Source organism: Barbatula barbatula (genome assembly GCF_947034865.1).
Source record: "Barbatula barbatula genome assembly, chromosome: 6".
NCBI lineage: Eukaryota > Metazoa > Chordata > Actinopteri > Cypriniformes > Nemacheilidae > Barbatula > Barbatula barbatula.
The window spans coordinates 2,740,242-2,767,905 of record NC_136765.1 but is presented as its reverse complement, the minus strand read 5'-3'; the positions used below and the strand labels follow the sequence as shown (position 1 = coordinate 2,767,905).

At 39.8% G+C, this 27,664-nt stretch overlaps 1 protein-coding gene across 4 annotated transcripts; it reads left to right on the top strand.

Moving 5' to 3' along the window:
- Positions 1-15,302: 15,302 nt before the first annotated feature.
- filip1a (filamin A interacting protein 1a) lies at positions 15,303-24,724 on the top strand. Of its 4 annotated transcripts, none has more exons than XM_079459337.1 (6): positions 15,303-15,657; positions 16,453-16,660; positions 18,055-18,231; positions 18,331-18,509; positions 20,293-22,909; positions 23,882-24,724. In XM_079459337.1, the coding sequence occupies exons 2-6, from the start codon at positions 16,460-16,462 to the stop codon at positions 24,089-24,091; spliced, it is 3,384 nt and encodes a 1,127-aa protein (XP_079315463.1). In that variant the 5' UTR covers positions 15,303-15,657; positions 16,453-16,459; the 3' UTR covers positions 24,092-24,724. The 4 variants fall into 4 exon arrangements, with proteins under 4 accessions (XP_079315463.1, XP_079315464.1, XP_079315461.1 ...); XM_079459338.1 differs by having other exon boundaries at positions 23,885-24,564; XM_079459335.1 differs by having other exon boundaries at positions 15,366-15,484; positions 23,882-24,718.
- Positions 24,725-27,664: the final 2,940 nt, after the last annotated feature.

The following is a 27,664-nucleotide window of genomic DNA, read 5'->3' as shown; positions in this document are numbered from 1 at the left end:
AACATTTACGGAATTCGGTACCCCGAGAATTTACTTTAAGGTGTTACTGAAGTGTAGTGGTTATCACGTTCGTCTAACACGCGAAAGGTCCTCGGTTCTAGACCGAGCAGAAACAATATGCTGATTTTATGTTAAAGAGGCCAAAAGTCCATTCGTGTGCTGTAGTTTGTATCGGCCTAAGTGTAATTATCGTGAAACTGTCAATTTAAGCCTCTCTCAGCTCACCATCTTTAGTTCAATTATTGCCACATTCTCCTCACTTGACAGATCCCTAGTTTCGAAAGAGAATAGAAACATGTTGCCTCTTTGGAAAATGTGTGCGAACAGGGAAACATTTACGGAATTCTGTACCCCAACTATTTACTATAAGTTGTTTCTGTAGTGTAGTGGTTATCACGTTCTTCTAACACGCGAAAGGTCCGCGGTTCTGGACCGAGCAGAAACAATATGCTGATTTCATCTTAAAGCGGCCAAAAGTCGATTCGTCTGCTGTAGTTTGTATCGGCCTAATTGTAATTATCGTGTAACTGTCAATTAAAGCCTCTCTCAGCTCACCATCTTTATTTCAATTATTGCCACATTCTCCTCACTCGACAGATCCCTAGTTTCGAAAGAGAGAAGAAACATGTTGCCTCTTTGGAAAATGTGTGCGAACAGGGAAACATTTACGGAATTCGGTACCCCGAGAATTTACTATAAGGTGTTTCTGTAGTGTAGTGGTTATCACGTTCTTCTAACACGCGAAAGGTCCTCGGTTCGAGACCGAGCAGAAACAATATGCTGATTTTATGTTAAAGAGGCCAAAAGTCCATTCGTGTGCTGTAGTTTGTATCGGCCTAAGTGTAATTATCGTGAAACTGTCAATTTAAGCCTCTCTCAGCTCACCATCTTTATTTCAATTATTGCCACATTCTCCTCACTTGACAGATCCCTAGTTTCGAAAGAGAATAGAAACATGTTGCCTCTTTGGAAAATGTGTGCCAACAGGGAAACATTTACGGAATTCGGTACCCCAACTATTTACTATAAGTTGTTTCTGTAGTGTAGTGGTTATCACGTTCGCCTTACACGCGAAAGGTCCTCGGTTCGAGACCGAGCAGAAACAATATGCTGATATCATCTTAAAGCGGCCAAAAGTTCATTCGTGTGCTGTAGTTTGTATCGGCCTAAGTGTAATTATCGTATAACTGTCAATGTCAGCCTCTCTCAGCTCACCATCTTTATTTCAATTATTGCCACATTCTCCTCACTTGACAGATCCCTAGTTTCGAAAGAGAGAAGAAACATGTTGCCTCTTTGGAAAATGTGTGCGAACAGGGAAACATTTACGGAATTCGGTACCCCAACTATTTACTATAAGTTGTTTCTGTAGTGTAGTGGTTATCACGTTCTTCTAACACGCGAAAGGTCCTCGGTTCGAGACCGAGCAGAAACAATATGCTGATTTCATCTTAAAGCGGCCAAAAGTTGATTCGTCTGCTGTAGTTTGTATCGGCCAAAGTGTAATTATCGTGAAACTGTCAATTTAAGCCTCTCTCAGCTCACCATCTTTAGTTCAATTATTGCCACATTCTCCTCACTTGACAGATCCCTAGTTTCGAAAGAGAATAGAAACATGTTGCCTCTTTGGAAAATGTGTGCGAACAGGGAAACATTTACGGAATTCGGTACCCCAACTATTTACTATAAGTTGTTTCTGTAGTGTAGTGGTTATCACGTTCTTCTAACACGCGAAAGGTCCTCGGTTCGAGACCGAGCAGAAACAATATGCTGATTTCATCTTAAAGCGGCCAAAAGTTGATTCGTCTGCTGTAGTTTGTATCGGCCAAAGTGTAATTATCGTGAAACTGTCAATTTAAGCCTCTCTCAGCTCACCATCTTTAGTTCAATTATTGCCACATTCTCCTCACTTGACAGATCCCTAGTTTCGAAAGAGAGAAGAAACATGTTGCCTCATTGGAAAATGTTTGCGAACAGGGAAACATTTACGGAATTCGGTACCCCAACTATTTACTATAAGTTGTTTCTGTAGTGTAGTGGTTATCACGTTCTTCTAACACGCGAAAGGTCCTCGGTTCGAGACCGAGCAGAAACAATATGCTGATTTTATGTTAAAGAGGCCAAAAGTCCATTTGTGTGCTGGAGTTTGTATCGGCCTAAGTGTAATTATCGTGAAACTGTCAATTTAAGCCTCTCTCAGCTCACCATCTTTATTTCAATCATTGCCACATTCTCCTCACTTGACAGATCCCTAGTTTCGAAAGAGAGAAGAAACATGTTGCCTCTTTGGAAAATGTGTGCCAACAGGGAAACATTTACGGAATTCGGTACCCCGAGAATTTACTTTAAGGTGTTACTGAAGTGTAGTGGTTATCACGTTCGTCTAACACGCGAAAGGTCCTCGGTTCTAGACCGAGCAGAAACAATATGCTGATTTTATGTTAAAGAGGCCAAAAGTCCATTCGTGTGCTGTAGTTTGTATCGGCCTAAGTGTAATTATCGTGAAACTGTCAATTTAAGCCTCTCTCAGCTCACCATCTTTAGTTCAATTATTGCCACATTCTCCTCACTTGACAGATCCCTAGTTTCGAAAGAGAATAGAAACATGTTGCCTCTTTGGAAAATGTGTGCGAACAGGGAAACATTTACGGAATTCGGTACCCCAACTATTTACTGTAAGTTGTTTCTGTAGTGTAGTGGTTATCACGTTCTTCTAACACGCGAAAGGTCCGCGGTTCGAGACCGAGCAGAAACAATATGCTGATTTCATCTTAAAGCGGCCAAAAGTCGATTCGTCTGCTGTAGTTTGTATCGGCCAAAGTGTAATTATCGTGAAACTGTCAATTTAAGCCTCTCTCAGCTCACCAGCTTTAGTTCAATTATTGCCACATTCTCCTCACTTGACAGATCCCTAGTTTCGAAAGAGAATAGAAACATGTTGCCTCTTTGGAAAATGTGTGCGAACAGGGAAACATTTACGGAATTCGGTACCCCAACTATTTACTATAAGTTGTTTCTGTAGTGTAGTGGTTATCACGTTCTTCTAACACGCGAAAGGTCCTCGGTTCGAGACCGAGCAGGAACAATATTCTGATTTCATCTTAAAGCGGCCAAAAGTCGATTCGTCTGCTGTAGTTTGTATCGGCCAAAGTGTAATTATCGTGAAACTGTCAATTTAAGCCTCTCTCAGCTCACCATCTTTAGTTCAATTATTGCCACATTCTCCTCACTTGACAGATCCCTAGTTTCAAAAGAGAATAGAAACATGTTGCCTCATTGGAAAATGTTTGCGAACAGGGAAACATTTACGGAATTCGGTACCCCAACTATTTACTATAAGTTGTTTCTGTAGTGTAGTGGTTATCACGTTCTTCTAACACGCGAAAGGTCCTCGGTTCGAGACCGAGCAGGAACAATATTCTGATTTCATCTTAAAGCGGCCAAAAGTCGATTCGTCTGCTGTAGTTTGTATCGGCCAAAGTGTAATTATCGTGAAACTGTCAATTTAAGCCTCTCTCAGCTCACCATCTTTATTTCAATCATTGCCACATTCTCCTCACTTGACAGATCCCTAGTTTCGAAAGAGAGAAGAAACATGTTGCCTCTTTGGAAAATGTGTGCCAACAGGGAAACATTTACGGAATTCGGTACCCCGAGAATTTACTTTAAGGTGTTACTGAAGTGATTATCGTGTAATTATCGTATAACTGTCAATTTAGGCCAAAAGTCCATTCGTGTGCTGTAGTTTGTATCGGCCTAAGTGTAATTATCGTGAAACTGTCAATTTAAGCCTCTCTCAGCTCACCATCTTTATTTCAATTATTGCCACATTCTCCTCACTTGACAGATCCCTAGTTTCGAAAGAGAGAAGAAACATGTTGCCTCTTTGGAAAATGTGTGCCAACAGGGAAACATTTAGGGAATTTGGTACCCCAACTATTTACTATAAGTTGTTTCTGTAGTGTAGTAGTTATCACGTTCGCCTCACACGCGAAAGGTCCTCGGTTCGAGACCGAGCAGAAACAATATGCTGATTTTATGTTAAAGAGGCCAAAAGTCCATTCGTGTCCTGTAGTTTGTATCGGCCTAAGTGTAATTATCGTATAACTGTCAAATTAAGCCTCTCTCAGCTCACCATCTTTATTTCAATTATTGCCACATTCTCCTCACTTGACAGATCCCTAGTTTCGAAAGAGAGAAGAAACATGTTGCCTCTTTGGAAAATGTGTGCCAACAGGGAAACATTTACGGAATTCGGTACCCCAGCTACTTACTATAAGTTGTTTCTGTAGTGTAGAGGTTATCACGTTCGCCTTACACGCGAAAGGTCCTCGGTTCGAGACCGAGCAGAAACAATATGCTGATTTCATCTTAAAGCGGCCAAAAGTTAATTCGTGTGCTGTAGTTTGTATCGGCCTAAGTGTAATTATCGTATAACTGTCAATGTCAGCCTCTCTCAGCTCACCATCTTTATTTCAATTATTGCCACATTCTCCTCACTTGACAGATCCCTAGTTTCGAAAGAGAATAGAAACATGTTGCCTCTTTGGAAAATGTGTGCGAACAGGGAAACATTTACGGAATTCGGTACCCCAACTATTTACTATAAGTTGTTTCTGTAGTGTAGTGGTTATCACGTTCTTCTAACACGCGAAAGGTCCTCGGTTCGAGACCGAGCAGGAACAATATTCAGATTTCATCTTATAGCGGCCAAAAGTCGATTCGTCTGCTGTAGTTTGTATCGGCCAAAGTGTAATTATCGTGAAACTGTCAATTTAAGCCTCTCTCAGCTCACCATCTTTAGTTCAATTATTGCCACATTCTCCTCACTTGACAGATCCCTAGTTTCGAAAGAGAGAAGAAACATGTTGCCTCATTGGAAAATGTTTGCGAACAGGGAAACATTTACGGAATTCGGTACCCCAACTATTTACTATAAGTTGTTTCTGTAGTGTAGTGGTTATCACGTTCTTCTAACACGCGAAAGGTCCTCGGTTCAAGACCGAGCAGAAACAATATGCTGATTTTATGTTAAAGAGGCCAAAAGTCCATTTGTGTGCTGGAGTTTGTATCGGCCTAAGTGTAATTATCGTGAAACTGTCAATTTAAGCCTCTCTCAGCTCACCATCTTTATTTCAATCATTGCCACATTCTCCTAACTTGACAGATCCCTAGTTTCGAAAGAGAGAAGAAACATGTTGCCTCTTTGGAAAATGTGTGCCAACAGGGAAACATTTACGGAATTCGGTACCCCGAGAATTTACTTTAAGGTGTTACTGAAGTGTAGTGGTTATCACGTTCGTCTAACACGCGAAAGGTCCTCGGTTCTAGACCGAGCAGAAACAATATGCTGATTTTATGTTAAAGAGGCCAAAAGTCCATTCGTGTGCTGTAGTTTGTATCGGCCTAAGTGTAATTATCGTGAAACTGTCAATTTAAGCCTCTCTCAGCTCACCATCTTTAGTTCAATTATTGCCACATTCTCCTCACTTGACAGATCCCTAGTTTCGAAAGAGAATAGAAACATGTTGCCTCTTTGGAAAATGTGTGCGAACAGGGAAACATTTACGGAATTCGGTACCCCAACTATTTACTATAAGTTGTTTCTGTAGTGTAGTGGTTATCACGTTCTTCTAACACGCGAAAGGTCCGCGGTTCTGGACCGAGCAGAAACAATATGCTGATTTCATCTTAAAGCGGCCAAAAGTCCATTCGTGTGCTGTAGTTTGTATCGGCCAAAGTGTAATTATCGTGAAACTGTCAATTTAAGCCTCTCTCAGCTCACCAGCTTTAGTTCAATTATTGCCACATTCTCCTCACTTGACAGATCCCTAGTTTCGAAAGAGAATAGAAACATGTTGCCTCTTTGGAAAATGTGTGCGAACAGGGAAACATTTACGGAATTCGGTACCCCAACTATTTACTATAAGTTGTTTCTGTAGTGTAGTGGTTATCACGTTCTTCTAACACGCGAAAGGTCCTCGGTTCGAGACCGAGCAGGAACAATATTCTGATTTCATCTTAAAGCGGCCAAAAGTCGATTCGTCTGCTGTAGTTTGTATCGGCCAAAGTGTAATTATCGTGAAACTGTCAATTTAAGCCTCTCTCAGCTCACCATCTTTAGTTCAATTATTGCCACATTCTCCTCACTTGACAGATCCCTAGTTTCAAAAGAGAATAGAAACATGTTGCCTCATTGGAAAATGTTTGCGAACAGGGAAACATTTACGGAATTCGGTACCCCAACTATTTACTATAAGTTGTTTCTGTAGTGTAGTGGTTATCACGTTCTTCTAACACGCGAAAGGTCCTCGGTTCGAGACCGAGCAGGAACAATATTCTGATTTCATCTTAAAGCGGCCAAAAGTCGATTCGTCTGCTGTAGTTTGTATCGGCCAAAGTGTAATTATCGTGAAACTGTCAATTTAAGCCTCTCTCAGCTCACCATCTTTATTTCAATTATTGCCACATTCTCCTCACTTGACAGATCCCTAGTTTCGAAAGAGAGAAGAAACATGTTGCCTCTTTGGAAAATGTGTGCCAACAGGGAAACATTTACGGAATTCGGTACCCCGAGAATTTACTTTAAGGTGTTACTGAAGTGATTATCGTGTAATTATCGTATAACTGTCAATTTAGGCCAAAAGTCCATTCGTGTGCTGTAGTTTGTATCGGCCTAAGTGTAATTATCGTGAAACTGTCAATTTAAGCCTCTCTCAGCTCACCATCTTTATTTCAATTATTGCCACATTCTCCTCACTTGACAGATCCCTAGTTTCGAAAGAGAGAAGAAACATGTTGCCTCTTTGGAAAATGTGTGCCAACAGGGAAACATTTAGGGAATTTGGTACCCCAACTATTTACTATAAGTTGTTTCTGTAGTGTAGTAGTTATCACGTTCGCCTCACACGCGAAAGGTCCTCGGTTCGAGACCGAGCAGAAACAATATGCTGATTTTATGTTAAAGAGGCCAAAAGTCCATTCGTGTCCTGTAGTTTGTATCGGCCTAAGTGTAATTATCGTATAACTGTCAAATTAAGCCTCTCTCAGCTCACCATCTTTATTTCAATTATTGCCACATTCTCCTCACTTGACAGATCCCTAGTTTCGAAAGAGAGAAGAAACATGTTGCCTCTTTGGAAAATGTGTGCCAACAGGGAAACATTTACGGAATTCGGTACCCCAGCTACTTACTATAAGTTGTTTCTGTAGTGTAGAGGTTATCAAGTTCGCCTTACACGCGAAAGGTCCTCGGTTCGAGACCGAGCAGAAACAATATGCTGATTTCATCTTAAAGCGGCCAAAAGTTAATTCGTGTGCTGTAGTTTGTATCGGCCTAAGTGTAATTATCGTATAACTGTCAATGTCAGCCTCTCTCAGCTCACCATCTTTATTTCAATTATTGCCACATTCTCCTCACTTGACAGATCCCTAGTTTCGAAAGAGAATAGAAACATGTTGCCTCTTTGGAAAATGTGTGCGAACAGGGAAACATTTACGGAATTCGGTACCCCAACTATTTACTATAAGTTGTTTCTGTAGTGTAGTGGTTATCACGTTCTTCTAACACGCGAAAGGTCCTCGGTTCGAGACCGAGCAGGAACAATATTCAGATTTCATCTTAAAGCGGCCAAAAGTCGATTCGTCTGCTGTAGTTTGTATCGGCCAAAGTGTAATTATCGTGAAACTGTCAATTTAAGCCTCTCTCAGCTCACCATCTTTAGTTCAATTATTGCCACATTCTCCTCACTTGACAGATCCCTAGTTTCGAAAGAGAGAAGAAACATGTTGCCTCTTTGGAAAATGTGTGCCAACAGGGAAACATTTACGGAATTCGGTACCCCGAGAATTTACTTTAAGGTGTTACTGAAGTGTAGTGGTTATCACGTTCGTCTAACACGCGAAAGGTCCTCGGTTCTAGACCGAGCAGAAACAATATGCTGATTTTATGTTAAAGAGGCCAAAAGTCCATTCGTGTGCTGTAGTTTGTATCGGCCTAAGTGTAATTATCGTGAAACTGTCAATTTAAGCCTCTCTCAGCTCACCATCTTTAGTTCAATTATTGCCACATTCTCCTCACTTGACAGATCCCTAGTTTCGAAAGAGAATAGAAACATGTTGCCTCTTTGGAAAATGTGTGCGAACAGGGAAACATTTACGGAATTCGGTACCCCAACTATTTACTATAAGTTGTTTCTGTAGTGTAGTGGTTATCACGTTCTTCTAACACGCGAAAGGTCCGCGGTTCTGGACCGAGCAGAAACAATATGCTGATTTCATCTTAAAGCGGCCAAAAGTCCATTCGTGTGCTGTAGTTTGTATCCGCTCAAGTGTAATTATCGTGAAACTGTCAATTTAAGCCTCTCTCAGCTCACCATCTTTATTTCAATTATTGCCACATTCTCCTCACTTGACAGATCCCTAGTTTCGAAAGAGAGAAGAAACATGTTGCCTCTTTGGAAAAAGTGTGCGAACAGGGAAACATTTACGCAATTCGGTACCCCAACTATTTACTATAAGTTGTTTCTGTAGTGTAGTGGTTATCACGTTCGCCTAACACGCGAAAGGTCCTCGGTTCGAGACCGAGCAGAAACAATATGCTGATTTCATCTTAAAGCGGCCAAAAGTTCATTCGTGTGCTGTAGTTTGTATCGGCCTAAGTGTAATTATCGTATAACTGTCAATGTCAGCCTCTCTCAGCTCACCATCTTTATTTCAATTATTGCCACATTCTCCTCACTTGACAGATCCCTAGTTTCGAAAGAGAGAAGAAACTTGTTGCCTCTTTGGAAAATGTGTGCGAACAGGGAAACATTTACGGAATTCGGTACCCCAAATATTTACTATAAGTTGTTTCTGTAGTGTAGTGGTTATCACGTTCTTCTAACACGCGAAAGGTCCTCGGTTCGAGACCGAGCAGAAACAATATGCTGATTTCATCTTAAAGCGGCCAAAAGTCGATTCGTCTGCTGTAGTTTGTATCGGCCAAAGTGTAATTATCGTGAAACTGTCAATTTAAGCCTCTCTCAGCTCACCAGCTTTAGTTCAATTATTGCCACATTCTCCTCACTTGACAGATCCCTAGTTTCGAAAGAGAATAGAAACATGTTGCCTCTTTGGAAAATGTGTGCGAACAGGGAAACATTTACGGAATTCGGTACCCCAACTATTTACTATAAGTTGTTTCTGTAGTGTAGTGGTTATCACGTTCTTCTAACACGCGAAAGGTCCTCGGTTCGAGACCGAGCAGGAACAATATTCTGATTTCATCTTAAAGCGGCCAAAAGTCGATTCGTCTGCTGTAGTTTGTATCGGCCTAAGTGAAATTATTGTGTAACTGTCAATGTCAGCCTCTCTCAGCTCACCATCTTTATTTCAATTATTGCCACATTCTCCTCACTTAAAAGATTCCTAGTTTCGAAAGAGAGAAGAAACATGTTGCCTCTTTGGAAAATGTGTGCGAACAGGGAAACATTTACGGAATTTGGTACCCCAAGATTTTTTAAATGTGGTGTTTCTGTAGTGTATTGGTTATCACGTTCGCCTCACACGCGAAAGGTCCTCGGTTAGAGACCGAGCAGAAACAATATGCTGATTTTATGTTAAAGAGGCCAAAAGTCCATTCGTGTGCTGTAGTTTGTATCCGCCCAAGTGAAATTATTGTGTAACTGTCAATGTCGGCCTCTCTCAGCTCACCATCTTTATTTCAATTATTGCCACATTCTCCTCACTTGACAGATCCCTAGTTTCGAAAGAGAATAGAAACATGTTGCCTCATTGGAAAATGTTTGCGAACAGGGAAACATTTACGGAATTCGGTACCCCGAGAATTTACTATAAGTTGTTTCTGTAGTGTAGTGGTTATCACGTTCGCCTAACACGCGAAAGGTCCTCGGTTTCTAGACCGAGCAGAAACAATATGCTGATTTTATGTTAAAGAGGCCAAAAGTCCATTCGTGTGCTGTAGTTTGTATCGGCCTAAGTGTAATTATCGTGAAACTGTCAATTTAAGCCTCTCTCAGCTCACCATCTTTAGTTCAATTATTGCCACATTCTCCTCACTTGACAGATCCCTAGTTTCGAAAGAGAGAAGAAAAATGTAGCCTCTTTGGAAAATGTGTGCCAACAGGGAAACATTTACGGAATTCGGTACCCCAACTATTTACTATAAGTTGTTTCTGTAGTGTAGTGTTTATCACGTTCTTCTAACACGCGAAAGGTCCTCGATTCGAGACCGAGCAGAAACAATATGCTGATTTCATCTTAAAGCGGCCAAAAGTCCATTCGTCTGCTGTAGTTTGTATCGGCCTAAGTGTAATTATCGTATAACTGTCAATTTAAGCCTCTCTCAGCTCACCATCTTTATTTCAATTATTGCCACATTCTCCTCACTTGACAGATCCCTAGTTTCGAAAGAGAGAAGAAACATGTTGCCTCTTTGGAAAATGTGTGCGAACAGGGAAACATTTACGGAATTTGGTACCCCAAGATTTTTTAAATGTGGTGTTTCTGTAGTGTATTGGTTATCACGTTCGCCTCACACGCGAAAGGTCCTCGGTTAGAGACCGAGCAGAAACAATATGCTGATTTTATGTTAAAGAGGCCAAAAGTCCATTCGTGTGCTGTAGTTTGTATCCGCCCAAGTGAAATTATTGTGTAACTGTCAATGTCGGCCTCTCTCAGCTCACCATCTTTAGTTCAATTATTGCCACATTCTCCTCACTTGACAGATCCCTAGTTTCGAAAGAGAATAGAAACATGTTGCCTCATTGGAAAATGTTTACGAACAGGGAAACATTTACGGAATTCGGTACCCCGAGAATTTACTATAAGTTGTTTCTGTAGTGTAGTGGTTATCACGTTCGCCTAACACGCGAAAGGTCCTCGGTTTCTAGACCGAGCAGAAACAATATGCTGATTTTTTGTTAAAGAGGCCAAAAGTCCATTCGTGTGCTGTAGTTTGTATCGGCCTAAGTGTAATTATCGTGAAACTGTCAATTTAAGCCTCTCTCAGCTCACCATCTTTAGTTCAATTATTGCCACATTCTCCTCACTTGACAGATCCCTAGTTTCGAAAGAGAGAAGAAAAATGTAGCCTCTTTGGAAAATGTGTGCGAACAGGGAAACATTTACCGAATTCGGTACCCCAACTATTTACTATAAGTTGTTTCTGTAGTGTAGTGGTTATCACGTTCTTCTAGCACGCGAAAGGTCCGCGGTTCTGGACCGAGCAGAAACAATATGCTGATTTCATCTTAAAGCGGCCAAAAGTCCATTCGTCTGCTGTAGTTTGTATCGGCCTAAGTGTAATTATCGTGTAACTGTCAATTTAAGCCTCTCTCAGCTCACCATCTTTATTTCAATTATTGCCACATTCTCCTCACTTGACAGATCCCTAGTTTCGAAAGAGAGAAGAAACATGTTGCCTCTTTGGAAAATGTGTGCCAACAGGGAAACATTTACGGAATTCGGTACCCCGAGAATTTACTTTAAGGTGTTACTGAAGTGTAGTGGTTATCACGTTCGTCTAACACGCGAAAGGTCTTAAATTGACACTACAGAAACAACTTATAGTAAATAGTTGGGGTACCGAATTGCGTAAATGTTTCCCTGTTCGCACACTTTTTCCAAAGAGGCAACATGTTGTTTCGAAAGAGAGACGAAACATGTTACCTCTTTTGAAAATGTGTGCGAACAGGGAAACATTTATGTAAATGGATACTCCAAATAATTACAGTAATAAATTAATGTCACACCATAGGTCACACTTCCGTTTTATTTGTGAGCAACACAGTAGCGGTTTTAGGCACGGGCGATCCGGGCAGTCACCCGGGCGGCATTTTTTCATATGTATCTTTATTTGAAGAGTCTAAAATATTTTAGGACTAGAAAACAAGACAAAACGCTTAGTAAGAATGTCATCTTTCTGCAGTGTAAACTAAAGAGCCAACAATAAGCTTATAATCTACGTACAAGCAGTATTCAAATGGTGTCAAAGGTCTTGGGGGTCCCCTGACCAGCCAGTTCAGGCATAGTTTGACATTACTAAAATAGTTAGGATTGCAGTCATTTAACCATACAAGACTTAATATCAAAATTAACAGTCGAGTTTTAGTATAAACGCTTTCAATATGAGAGGATCAGCACGCGGCTTGTGTCTCAGTGCGACATCTCTGTACATGTCTTCATTGGACACCATGTGGCGCGCTTGAGCATGCATGGATTTTCCAGATAAAAATATGCGTATTATTAAATTTGAACAAATAACAGACAATATTGCTTTGTTTCAGCGTGATTATTTTACCAAAAATTAATCTGGGAGTTTTGTCTGGTTTTCATGAAACGGCATATGAGGGGTTATGAGGGGGGACCAAGGCTTATGAGGGGTCCGAGACCACCCCAGCCCCCCTCAATTCGAACCCTGCATACAAGTAGTAACGGAAATAGAGATTAGAAGCAGGAAACAGTTGAAGGAAAGTATGAACAACAGGGACCGGTTGCATAAGATGCTCAGTCTTAGAAGTTATTCATCTAGATTGGGCTAGTCAGTGAGACTAGTTGTTAAGGCCAAGTCTTAACTTAGTGGCTAAGTTTATGGAACTGGGCCCAGGTGTTCCAGAAAGTTTGTATAATGATGATATTAAATGCAATGGATGATTTGCTGTTTTTTCTATTTCGGAAGATCTGTTTTTATAGTCATTGTCGATGGATTTGATTTGTCCAGTCACAGGCTATGAGTTGTGGGCGTAGCCAGCGGTCTGAACTTTCTCTTACGTGAGAATGGAACGTCTCAGCTGTCACCTCTGAGAACGTCACCCGCACCCCAATGAGCACAACTGAGGTTAAATATAGATCAGTAGTGCACTGAATGATAGTGGAAACACAACAAGAGTTTATTCCTCCACCCCTTCACTATCAGTATTCATGACTCGGAGGTTTTACAGGCCCTCGGTCAGCCTTTCTCTCATGGTTTGAAGTGTGTGTGTGTGTGTGTGTGTGTGTGGAGGGGGGGGTGGCACACCTGCTGCTCAGTATAGCATCACCTTACAGAGGAAAGGTCTAAGAGACACTTGTGTTCTGCAGATAATGAGTTCTTTTTGAAGGGGTGACACTGAGAGAGAGACTGGAGTCTAACCGAAAACATATGTCGTCCGGTGGATTATTCAAACTGCAGGATTCAGGGTCACTGTGGGTAAGTGTGTTGAATTCACATTAGAAGGACGTATGTGTGAATATACTGCAGGATCTCCATGTTCTTGCTCTTTGTGCCTTGATCAGTTGGCATTACACATCAAGCAGGAAATGTGTGACAATGCATCTGAAACTATAATTGAATGTGTCATATTTCCACATTTTTACAATTATTTCACTTTATATTTAGAATTTTGTAAATCATACTGCTAAGTATTTAGGTTGCAAAAATGATTTTCCAAAGGCAACTGGATAGCTTACCAGACGCGGCACTTAATTTGACACTTGCTCTGAAACAATAGATACAGATATACAAAGATATAGATATGCAAACATTTTCATGGATGTGTAATTTACAATGTGTGGACATTTTTTATTTTGTACTTTGTCTTTTTATTTAATATATCTTTACTGCACGTGGATCCGCTGCCTTGCTTGCAGTTTGTTACAGCATCCAAGTAATTCAGAATATTCAAAAGGTTTTTTTCCGAATGTTTGTATGAGGTCAAGACTAATAATATGATGATTTCCCTTGTGATGGTTTCATATTGACCAAAAAAATGCGTATATATTATTGCTGAATCGAGACCTTAACAACTATCTGACATAATCGATAGTTAACCCAAAAATATAAATTCTCTCATCATTTTTCCCCTCATGTGTTGGTATGTGACTCTTCTGTGAAACAAATATTTTGAGAAATTTCTGAATGGTTTTGTGTTCATACAATGGAGGCCAATGGAGGCTAATGATGTTTGGTTATCGACATTCTTCAAAATATCTTCTTTTGTTTTCTTCAGAAGAAAGAAAGTCATACAGGTTTGGAGTGACATAAGGATACGTGAATTTTGTTTTGGTGTTTTCCTTAAGTGTTAGACTGAAGGCAGGTCAAAATGGATATTTTCCATAGGTCAGTGTATGCATTCAAAAATGTATTTCTCTGACAGTCACATGATAATAGAACAACATACTCGTGAGATCATCTGTCTGTTTGGCTCTGTGGTTGAATTGGATTTTTGAAAAACAAAGTGTGAAGAATAAATGCTGTAATGCGCAGGCTAGCATTGGTTTAATATCAACATCGTATTGTGTTTACATGTTAAGTGTTTTACGCACCCGTCACAGTGAACATTTATCTTGAACTCATCTTTCTCCGTGCCAACACGTTCATGTGACCTCATAGACCCACAAGTTGTCTGTCAAAAGTCTTATGTCCAACCATTTGGTAACGTCATACACAGAGGTAACAGCACAACTGAAAATGTATTTTTACAACACTCATTTTCAGTACAATAGAATGGGGAGAATGAGGACGCAGCTTCGCAATTTACTGTATTATCTCAACCTGGTGTCATTTACGGCCTCTATTAATATTATGACTTGAACTTGAACTTCATATACTTACACTGCAGCACTTTGAAGTGTCCTTTTAAAGAGATTTCGAATGATGTCACGTAACCAGAGATGCTCTCGTTGGTTTTGGTTTACTGGTGATGTACTCCATATCGTATCATCAGGAGTTCAAACAAACTGTATGAAGGGCGTCTGTTATTTCTTTTGCAATTACATTTTCATTTTTCAGTTGTATAATGTTCAAGGAGTATGTCAATGGTACGAGCTGGAATTGAATGAGAGGTTGGACCGGTTAAGGTCACTTGCATTTGCGAGTAGTGACCAGCACACTACAAGTTGGAATTCAGTGTGACAAATGACCCGGTCCAGCATGCCTGCATGTGAGTTATGGATTTGTGATATAAATAGTAGCTGATAACTGTATACAGTAAGATGAACTGGGAAATATCCAATTCACTGCTGCAGTAATAGAAACTACAGAATATAAAATTAAATGAAAAACAGTACATACAACAACACGGAACCATTGACATAATAATATTATTATAATTATATATAATATTTCAATTTGTTTCGAGGGACAATTTATGTAGTATTGAAATAGTACACTTACAACTAGTATTACTTATGGATAAATACCACGTATACTTAAAATATAGTTAAATGAGTACTGTGCGATTAATACCCTTTTAAGGGTCTTAAGAACACTAAAGAAGATGAATCGTTATATTGTCTCTTGATGCAGTTGATAGTCTGTTGATAGACTTTGGCCTTTGCACATCGCCCAGGTGATTTGCATCACAAGCTGAGTTTTCTTCTTCTTATTACAGTGTGTATTTTGAATGAACGTCAGGGGTTTGTCCTCTGTGTGTCTGTTGTACATCTGACGTCTCGTCAGAATCACCAGTTGCAGATACCATGAGACGTTCAGCGGGATCATGTGAGAAACCTTTCATTTCTACAGTGGCAGCACAGGAATGTGGACTTCAGACAGCTGCTGGCACCAGTTGTGTCTTTTACTTATCTTCAAGAGACTAAAATAGGAGCCCGTGTCACTGCCATGAACTAAAAGTGAAATATAATGAACTAACTCTTCTGTGAGGTTGTCGAGAGGTAAATTTTAAATCATTTAGAACTGTAGCTCCACATTTTAAAACAGAGTTATTTCTTGATTTACTTTAACAGATCCACAGACGCTGTTCTGAAAAGTAATGGTTGAACTATAATAAGCTTTTACCACAATAACCATAGTATTTGTAGCAAATATATGGTCATGCGGATAATTTATCTGCTTTAGCTTGTACTCTAGTAAAACCATAATCAATTTTCCTAAGAGGGCAGTTCCGTGCACGTATACTGGGTACATTATATTGCTATAAGCTTAATGATTATGATTGTAACAGATATTGAAAGTAAAGATTTGCTTTGGTGTTTTACATAAATGTGTTTGAACGAAGAAGAACAAATCCTTTAAAACTGTTTCATTAGTCGTTTAGCTCAATAAAATATGTACGTGTCCATTTGGTCCATTTGTTGTATTGCGTCCATTACCATTTGTAACTACAATGAAACAAACATCAAATAGCTGAAATAGGGATCAGATGTATTTGTTATGGGTTGCCGAGCCCTGCATTCTAGAAAACACACAGGAAAGTTACTACACACGTCCAAAACAACTGTCAGACATGCTTTATAAATATCTCTTAAATGTGCTGACATATGCGTGACACATAAAAGCAAAGCATTGCCTCATCTACTCACATCTCAATTATCTGAGATGTTCTTTCTGTCTTTCGCCCACAGTATGCAGATCATTTGTTTATCATTTGATGTAGTCCTGCTTGCATATGCAGTATTTCTATGGGAACGGAATGACAATAATGGTCTGCGTGTGCTTTAAATCATCAGGAAGAAAATGAGGTCCAAAGAGGAAGAGGATGGAAGAATAATGGACGTTGAGAAAAGTATTCAAGTTAAACTGACAGAAGATGAGGAGAAGACTCGAAGGGATGATGATGAGAAATCAGTACAGGATGATGAACATACGTTTGGCTTGAGGGATCTGTCTAAAGATGATCTTCTCAAAGTGCTGGGGATCATGGAAGGAGAGATTCAGGTACGGTTTTTATTCATAAAATGTGAAAATAAACATTACTAAATGAAAGTCGTTTTGACAAAATAGAAACTTTTTTTGAAACATTTTTATTTAAATCGACGCATATTGCAATCTTCAGTTTTACATTTCAACAAACACCAGGGGCCAGTTGTTCAAAGTGTTTAATCTGGATCAGAATAATCCGCTTTTTCCGCTTAAACATAGCCTGATCTTACTAAAAAGGTTTTGAACAACACAAACTGACTATTTGATCCATATCAAAACCTAGATTTTTTTATCTTTTCCAAACTCACATTACTTTTTTGAGCTTTTGAACAACCCCTTTTTAATGATGGGGTAACATGCTAATTCATGCATTCTGACTTCTTTACACTGTTAAACGTGCTGGCTTCTCACGCTCAACATGGTCAACTTGTTTAAAAGCGAGTTGAACGTTTGATGTAGTATTTCTGTGTTTGATACACTCCCCCAGTATTCCAACTTGTTTCGGCAAGTTTTTTATAAGTCTGGATCCCTGTTTCGTACCAGGGATCCTATTGCTTTTATTGGGCAACTCTCTCGGAAAAGCAACGCAAGGCAAAAGAAATAGCGGGCCAACCGATGCGCTTTAGTAAGATCCACTTATCAAGATTGGCTGTGCTGAGTCAAGATTGGCTGCACTGTGGACCTGCAGCTTGTTACTCTTGCGATAGTAAGAGAAGTCAGTAGTTTGTTTGTTCACGGCATTTCAGTGATGGATGCTATATAAACGGTGGATATCACCCTGGATTTGGGGATCTTTTGAAACTAATAGATGTCCCAGTGCTATAAAAGATGCCGGACATGAACCGCACACGGTAAGTCAAACTAAGTCATATGTCTGTATTTTGTTGGCAATCGGCGCATACGTGCATAAAGTAAAAAACACAAAGGGATAATGCGATGATGTATTGTGTGCTTGTGCTGTAGCTCCGTCCCTCCTGCCTGCTTCCAACAGGTCGTCTTTTTCCAGAAATAATCGTACAGCTGTATCTCTCTTCTATAAATGTGATCAAACTAAATACCACTGTATAGGTACTCAAGATGAATATGAGATTGGCACAAACTGCGTGTGTCACCCGATCTTTAAGATTTGATCCAATCCGAATCTGATGCTAACTTTAAAACACTGACCTGAGAGCTTTTTCAGATTTTTCTGTCCTGCTTGATTTAGTTTCTGGCGCCATCTGGTGTGCATTCGTTTTTTACAGCTGAATGTGTTTATTCCACATTTCCAGGTCATTACAGGATCATATACTACTGTATTATGAACACACAATGTTTAGAACCATTTTTAAACCTCTCGGGTCTTGAAGAAGGTCTGGGGTCATTTCCCAGGTCAGTAATATTTATTATACTCCATGCTGGTCCCCCAGGCCCGGGAAGACGTGATCCGTCTGCTGCGCTCTGAGCTCCTGAGCCGACCGGAGAAACTGGAGTCACGCTACGGCTCGTCAAGGCCGAACAGACCCCTGCAGGCCCTACAGAGAGATGCTGCGCTCAGCAGTGACAAAACACACCACCACAATGTGTATGAAAAGCCAATTGCTGAGGTATGATCACCCAACAGAATCCCGGTAACTACAGGCTTTAACCTTTCTAAATGCGTGTGCTATTATGAAGCTGTGTTGTTTACTCTTTGTGTGACGTAGCTGGATAGATTACAAGATAAACACAAGGAGTCGTACCGGCATATGCTGGAGCAACTGTTGCTGGCAGAGAAGAGCCACCGGCACACCGTTTATGAGCTGGAGGTTGAGAAACGCAAACACGTGGATTATATGAATAAGAGCGATGACTTCACCAACCTACTGGAGCAGGAACGAGAGAGGTAAGGGAGGGATAGCATGAGACCCATTCCTGAATTTTAAACACATTTCAGTAGTCAAGTTTATTTCTGTGGCACTTTTAACAATTTCCATTATCGAAATAAATAAAAAAGTCTCATTAACACACTTAATCTGCACAATTAAGTTAGTTTTAAATCAATTTAAATGTATTTTTAAGGTCACTTTTGCAAGTCACATGCTTCTTAGATGAATTTGATGAGGCAACCAGAACATAGACACCTAACATAAGCATTCACAGACAACATACTAATATTACAAAGAAAAATATATATTCTATAAAACTGATTATTTACAATGTTAACTGAACAATATTGATATCAATAAACATTTAGAAATTATAGTAATTCACAGAGTAATTATAAAGCACTTACTAAAATCATAATAGTAATTCATTTATAGAGTTGGTGGTAACAGAGTTGACATTTTCCAACATTTCATGCTTTAGCCCCGTATGCTAAAATCAAACCAGATACCAAATGGCATGTCTAAAAACTATTTCATGGATTATCATCATATTATGTTTTTATTGTATGAACGTTTCACTGCAATATCCCAATAACAGATTTAACCAATAATTAATCTTATAATGGTGTGTCCTTTTAATACAAATGAATGACACATACAATGCCATAGCTCACTACATTCCAGAGTTTCACGCCGGAGGAAATGACATCACTGGATGAAGTCACTTTGCAGATGAATGCTTTATTATGTGTTCTTCTGACAGGTAACAGAGTTGACAATAACAAAGGGACAAACAGATAATGTCTTTTTTTATTACTGAAATACTGAAATACCAAACATGTACAGGCCCAGTTGCATCAGTAGTGTGCTTCCTTGTACCTTAGTTGAACTAGACTTAATTACGTCATGAGAATTAAGGTTGAATGAATAATCAAGAGGCAAAGACGGTCAAAGTTGACATCATCGTTGATGTCATTATTAATATCTTTATTTACGTAAAAAATAACCAAAGGTTAGTCTGGGAAATTTGAAATGTCTAGAAACTATCTAGATAGTAAAATCTTGAATAGAACGTAAAAGAACACAAAATATACACGAGTAATACAACTATCACCTCCACAGAATAAAAAGTAACTCAAAACTGTCATGACAAATAATATGACTTATGCATTAGAAACTTCTGTTTATCCTTTTTGTAAATTTTTGAACATCTCAGCAGAGATATTTGATATCAAGCCCACTGTTAGGGTCATATCTAAAACTAAAATTTTACTGCTGTATTGACGTTTCTCCTCCAGTTTATTCAGAGCGGAGTATTTTCTAGTTTTTTGTTGTACTCTGTTAGTAACAGAGTTTATGTACATTAGCTCTAATGAACATCGTCACCTACTTCCAAACCTTTTGAACTCAGTTTTATTGTAAGTGGGACACAGAAAGAACATTCAAACAACAGCCCTGTAGAATTGCTGTCATGAAAATACATTGTGGTAAACAGTGTAGGTGGATGAGCCAGGTGTGGATTCTTAGTTAAACATTCATGGTTAGTATGACAGCAGCGAGGCATAGCGCTTTTGATGTTTATTTGTACTCTAGCTCATTTCAGCTTTTAGTACTTTAGTACAAGTACAACCTTGAAAAACCATACACCGCTTATTACAAAGATCTGATCGTATTCACCTGGAAGCTCTACTAATGTGTTTACTTATGAATATCTTCTGCTTTACACTGACTTTATTTTTTGGATTACATACAGTGGCCAACAAAACATACAATAAGTAATTCCTCTGTTTTCTTTACAAGGTTAAAGCGGTTGCTGAAACAAGAGAAAGCTTACCAAATGCGAAAGGAAAAAGACTTTTCTAGGCGCATGCGAAGAACATCCGGCGAGCTAGTTAAACTGAAATCCTTTGCCATGATGATGGTTGATGAGCGAGAACTCCACTTAGAGAAGATTGACAAGCAGAGCCACAAAATTGTAGACCTCCTTCAGAAACTCCAGGAAAAGGAGCAAAAACTAGGTGAAGCAGAGAGAAAGACGAAGGAGGACAGTCAGAAAATGTTTAATCTTGAGGTTGAGCGAGAGCTCAGTACCTCCAAATTCGCGAAAGAGCAAGTAGAAATGTCTGTAAAACTGTCCTGTCTGGAATCTCAACATCAGCAGCTTGCCCACAAACAGATGTCATGTAAAAACAAGGAGCTTGAAGAAACCAATAATGTTCTTCAGAGACAAGCAGAGGAGCTCCAAGAATTGAGAATGGACGAGTGCGGCAACTTAAATCTGATGGCAGAACTAGAGATGTTGCGCAGGCGCATTCTTGAAATGGAGGGCAAGGATGAAGAGCTCACCAAAACTGAGGACAAGTGTGATGAGTTGAAAAAGAAACTTCATGCTGAGGAGACCCATAATAAGGAGCTTAGACTTGAGCTGGAAAGACTGCTAGAGAGAATGACAGAGTTGGAAAAACTAGAGATGACCTTCAATGCAAGCAGGGCAGAATATTTCCAGCTACAAGCAGCTTTAGAAAAAGAGAAAAGCCTGACGAAAGACTTGACAGACGAATTAGTGAGCCTTAAAATCCGCATGAAGGAGCTTGAGTCATCTGAGCTAAAACTGGAAAAGCATGAATTGGATTTAAAAGAAGATCTCATGAAACTCAAGTCGGTTACTGTAAGCATGGTTAATGAGCACAGGAACATGGCAGACAGAATTAGATCTGAGGATAAAAAGAAAGAGGAAATGATGAAGCTGTATAAGACAGAGCAGGAGAAAGTAATGGAGGTCACTGAGAGGCTTATTGAGCAGAACAAGAAAGGCCTGAAATTGAAATCAGAGATGGAGTTGGAGATAACTGTCCTTGTCAAAGATAGAGATGGGATAAAGGACAAGCTTACCAATGCTGAGGATAAATGCAAGGATCTGCGAGCCAAGCTTGGTACGGTAAAGCACACTACGGATACAATGGATGAAGAAGCAAGGGATTCAACCAAAAAAACAGTACTTCAAAGTGTCCCGAATGCATTTGGAAATGATGACAATAAAGTTAAAGAGCTGACTTTGGAGATTGAACGGATGAAGAACCGTCTCCGTCATCTTGAAGCTCTCGAGGAAGATCTTGTCAAATCAGAGGAGGAGTGCGAAATGTTGGACAAGACAGTGCTAGAAAAAGCTAAACCCCAAGTAAATGAAATAGGTAGCCATGAGGATGAATTGCGACGCTGGTTCATAATGGAGGAGGCCAAAAATAGAGACCTTCAAGCGGACGTGCAAGCCTTAAAAGAGAAGATTCATGAGCTCATGAGCAAAGAAGAAGAGTTTACACAGCTTCAGGTGGACTACTCTATGCTGCAACGAAGATTCTTGGAGGAGGAGGACAAGAAAAAGAGCATAAGCAATGAAGTTATAAACCTCACCAAAGAACTTGAGGCCAACAAGCGCTACAGTCGCACCCTGCGGACCAGCACCAAGGGAAGCAAAATGATGGAAGTTCCAATGACATCTACCGGGGTTCAGACGGATTTGATCGAAAAGAAGACAGCTGAGAATGACTCCCCTGCCGCGTTCATCAAGAAGTCTGTTCAAGAAGAAAATCGCATCATGAGTCTTCAACAAAAGAGCTTAAAAAAGCCACAGCAAAGACCGACAGTGCGCGAACTCTATCCTCCGACAGACCTCACCATGAAGAAGTCCTGGATTCCTTGGATGAAGAAGAAAGACAGCAGTGTTTCTGAAATATATTTGGGTACCGGTGAGGAGTCTGCACCTTGTGAAGTCAACACGTCCAAAAGTGTCCAAGTGATCCCAGACCTTCAGAACAGTGAGGCGACCCTACAAACTAGAAGTTCCTCTTCTGATGACTCGATAAAAAGAGCCACTGCCGTGCAATCGCAAGCCTTCCAAAGACCTCAGACAACCATCATTCCTACAAATGACAGAACCAAAGAGCCAAAGAATCCAGAGAGAGCTAGATCCCCAGTGGCCATCGCCACCATATCAAGAGTAAAGAGTCCAGGGACTCTGAGCTCTCCCTGTATGGGCAGATCTTTATCACCTGTACCCATAGCGTCTAACAACAGCTCTCCAGAGCCAGTGGAAATGATAACAGGCAGAGCGGTGTTTAAAGTGACTCCTGAGAAACGAATGGTCCCCACACCGATCAAGAGGTGTAGCTCACATGCTAATGTAGTGACCACAGAGGACAGTAAGATTCACTCAGGATCACAGTTCAAGAAGTCCACCGAAAACCATGGATCAGTTGTCTTGCCCAAATGTGTAACATCTGAGAGTAAGGAAGTTTCCTCTGGATCTGTGCTGAGGTCAGCACACAGTGTTTCTGTCAGCAAATCGATGTCCAAGCTCACAAGCAGCCTCAGCATCATGCAGGTCACGAAAGCACCAGCGAGACCGACACTCTCAGTGGTGAGTGTTTCATATAAATCCCATCTTGCAAAGATGATTTTGCCATGGCTAAAAGGTTTTTTTGAACGTGACCATGATTTTGTCAAGCACGAAGTGTTTATTTTGTTGGTACTGGAACAACATAATGAGATACAGGGTTTGGTTTAGGTTTTTAAAGGAGTCATATGACACGGCAAAATGAGTATAATCGTTTGTTTGAGATGGAATGCAATGTGTATACATGATTTAAGGTTAAAAAACGCTGTATTTTCCACATAGCATGCATGTTTGTATCTCCTCTTTACTCCACCTCTCTGAAACATTTTACAAAGCTCATCGCTCTGAAAAGCGAGGTGTGCTATGAATGGCCAGTTAACTGGTGCATAGTCAGTAGTTATTGGTCAAATACTGCAAGCGTGTGACGGAAATGTAACACCTCTTACCATACTGTATTTGGAACATCAGGTTCCAAAGCAATTGTACTGACAGTTAAGCCCACCTTACTTGCGTAAACATTTGGGTGGTCTTAGTAAAATTATACCACAAACTGACGTAGATTTGTGGGGGTGTAGTGATACGAGGCGTTTCAGGCAGGTCTGGGAGAGCAGAGAGCATTCGCTAGATAAAATGCGTCTTTTGTTAGGACACTTTAATTATTGCAATTTTACGTATCTAATACATGCATGGGCAACTTATAACAAACCAAAGACACCGAAAAACGTGTATTTGCGCCATATGACCCCTTAAACAACAATCTTATCCATAGTAGAAAAGATTAGGGTTTGGCTGAAGAATAGGGATAGTTAATTTAAGCAAATTATGTTCCAGAATAGGAGTGTGTCCTATAAGGGCAAATAATGGTCACATGATAAATGATGATAAAGTCTGTCATGGCCACAGTCTATCATGAATTTATGATTCTTTCTTGAAAAAGCAATCTTCATTTTTCTTTTTCACAAATTATTTTTCTGTTACTAATCTGTTACTCAACAGCAGCCTGTTCAGGATTCCCCATCAGCACGATCGGGGTTAACCCGTATTCCTATGTCTCGAGGAATGAAAACTGGTAAAGCAGTACTTGGAGCTCTTGGCATTGGCGCAGGTGTTAAATCGGAAGCATTTGCGGAGAACCAGACCATGAACACAGAGCTGACTAAATCTACTTTAAGCAATGGACCCAGTCAGGGTGGAGGGAAGGGTTGAGAAGAATACGTCTATGGAAAATGAATGCAGTGGGTTCTGTAAATGTTACAAAATACAGCGGTGCAAAAGAGGACATTTGTTTTTGTTGCCTTGGAGGTTGTGAAAGAGTTTGCTAACCTTGGCAAGCACAGTGTCCAGGTTGGACTGGTTAGCAAAGACAGTTAGCCTACCCTGCTTGTGTTTGCCATAACTACATTATTTTCTGTCATGGCCACTAGTTGTCATAATTGCTCAGTTAATTTTAAAGTACCAGACGAACAATTATTTACAATTAAAGGACAACTGCAAACTGTGACTGTACCATCACAATGGTTATGTGTCTGCAATACTGTAATCTTGTTCAACAGTAACAGTGTGATGTCACTTCCCAACATGCACTTTGGCATGAACAAATAATCACTGGTTTACGTTTGTATTGTTGTTTACTTCGTTGACGTGTTATGTGTATTTTTTATAAAAATTTTGTTGATGTCACTGATGTGGTGTTTTATATGCTGAGTGTTGGTATCTGTGCCGACGTTGTTGACAACGCACTTAATTAGGCATGTAAAGAACATACGTATTTCTACCCAGTGCACAACTTATAACTCTCCAAAATCAGCTAGAAATTAAACGTTGACTTCTGTCACTGTCTCTTCCGTTTCAATTCCATTCAAACAGACTGACCGTTTGGAACTATTGAACGCTCCATGAACCAAGTGACCACACTGCATTGAAATCAAAGTGTGTCGCAACTCTCTCTTTCAACAGCTCCAGTCATGACATTTAGAACACACGCAAGCACGCACACACAACCCTGCTGAAAACAATAGAACTCTTAGCAAAACACAATAGAGCATGTAATTGATTTAATTGTTATAATGGGAATTGTACTGGTTTTAATGAAAACTACAATGGTGTCTAGTGATATGTGATGGATTCTGTTGGTGGGGTGTTATCTGACAGACTAATCCTAATCGACAAAACAAAAAGTAATGTTGTAATGACTTTATTGGGAAAAGGTAATGGTATTTTAATGGAAACCATTAACATTTCTGTGATGTGAGTGGGGACCAGCGCTAAACCAGAGCAACATCACAGTTACAAATGCTACAGTATATCAAAAGTAATAAAAGAGTGAGAAAATACCAACTCTGTTCATTCAGATCAAAATACTGAGAAGACCTCTGTTTTCTTTATATTTATTTTTATCCCTCACATTCCTCGTGTAATGACTTCCTGTTTTTAATATTTTTAACACCTAAAACGCTGCTCAGAGCCACCCCTGAGTTTAGTAATGCGCTGTGGCTTACTCAATGGCAGGTCATTCGTTTCCTGTCGGAATGAAGATTGTACGGGTGACCTTTCAACTCTCTAACCATTAGACCACAACGGGCCTTCTGATGCTACTTTATAAGTATTCTAGACCTGATTAGATCAGGTTTTGTTATATTGTATTGTTAATAGTAATATAAATAAAAGTTCATTTGAGCTCATATTCATATGAATTCATATTTATAAATTGTTATATATTTACATGAAATATGTATAATAATTATAAAAAAGAAAATAATATTTAATATTTACAATAAAAATATTGTGATGGCAGTCTCTTAGCAGACCGTAGGTTAAGCCGATCTGTCTGATTTCTGACTTGAGCATTGCTAAATTAAACTCTAACACGATTACTGATCAGATTTTTTGAGAAGACTGCGGCTCCTACCCAGGAGGGATGGAGACCATCTCTCTTGATCAGCTCAGGTCTTCCAAAACATTTCAAATGGTCAATAAAAGCCACATTATGAGTGGACACCACTCTGACATCCAGTCTTGCAATTATATTAATCTATAGGTAAATTTGACTGAACGTCATTAATGGCGACGTGTATAACAATTCGACTGAACATTCGTTTATCATTAGTCAGATCTTTCAGTTTGGAATGTGAGATGATCTGGCCCCTATAACCAGCGGGCTTGGGACACAAGACTACCGGTATATCATTGTACGAGGAGAATTTGTCTGAAACGATGACTGGAGCGATGCACCATTTCTCATTTTCCTGATAAAACTGAGATTTCTACATTTCTAAAAATGAAACATAATAGCAGTTGACCTCTGAGCATCCACAGATGGAGCGCTGGACATTCATTGGATTGCTTTCAGTGTTCACCGAAGTGGAGAAGTCCCTTGACTTGAGGGAAACCATGAATCCTGTATTTCGCCTGGGCAATAAGACGTGCACCTTGGGTAGGTAACAGTTTCTTCTGGATCTCTTATGATGCTTCTTCATGACTCTGAAGAAATATACTGTAGCTAATGCATGCACATTAAACTATATTTACAGTTGAAATTGACATTATGTCAATATGAAAAATACATTTCAGATAAATAAATTGCATTCATTATTTATTCATTTGTTTATTATTATAGTTATTAAAATTTGTAGTAGTAATAAAATGAAATGTAGTTTCATGTCAGGGTTTGTGTGAGAGTGTGAGCTCGAGCTTGCTTGCAGCCAATCCTGCTGCATTTGTGGTGCATTGCATTATCAAAACAGAAGAAAATATGTTAAAGGAGTTCGTTTTATTTCAATTACATTTTCCTTGTTGGTAATTATATTATATTCAGGTAATTTTCTCCATTTACAAAATAATCTAGTATTTTCCAACTTCGGCGAAAAGTTGAGTTCAGTCCAAGTCCCTTTAAGGAAAGTCATGGCACTCTGCGGCCATATTTGAACACCTCCGACAGCTACTTCAGTCATACAACTACAAGCTTTTTCTACTTGGATTTGGAAAGACAGATATCTCTAATATGGCTTGCTAATGTCACAATAAAACAACATATTTTCGACCATCAATTAACCCTGATGTCTACGGTAAAAAGCACATTCTCTCAGTGGCGGCTGGTGAAAAATATTCTCGGTGGGGCTGTGCCATACTTTTTTGTTTCCGTAACCATCGCAATAAAATTTAACACAAACTGCAGGACAGCAGTGCTCAGTGAAATAGTCAGTAATTATTTAATGCCAATATTAAAAAGTTGAGGCATTCGTACACAAAACCATAAACATCATGATGCACAAACACAAGCCTTTTATTTGCATTTAAACTGAACTGAACAGCTACGGGAGAAGCCGCGCATATACTGCTTCCCTTTTTCGCTAGCCTGCTGTTTGATTGAGAGGTCAGGTTGATCTGGGCCCAGCTCTTTCACCCGAACTTTCTCCGACAAAGTTCTCCTCTCAAACGGATCTTGGAGGAGAGATTTCACCGAGTTAGGGTTGGGTCTTGGAGGAGTAACGTCCGCGCTCGCCATTGTCGTTTAGTAAAAATGGCGCCCCTAGAGCCCAGTCCTTATTTTATCAGGGCTTGGGGCGATAAAATGATCGCCCTTCTTGGATTCTATTTAAGAACGCTGATTGGCTAAATTTTATGTCATACATTCATATCTTAAATTAGCAATTGGCTTAACTGCTACATAGACCCGCCTCCTTGGGGCGCTTTCTCTATCGCCCCAGAGCTGATGAAGCGGTCAGACAGGCAGAGGAAAGGTTGCAAATATGATTTTGTATCATATTTTACATGTATTAC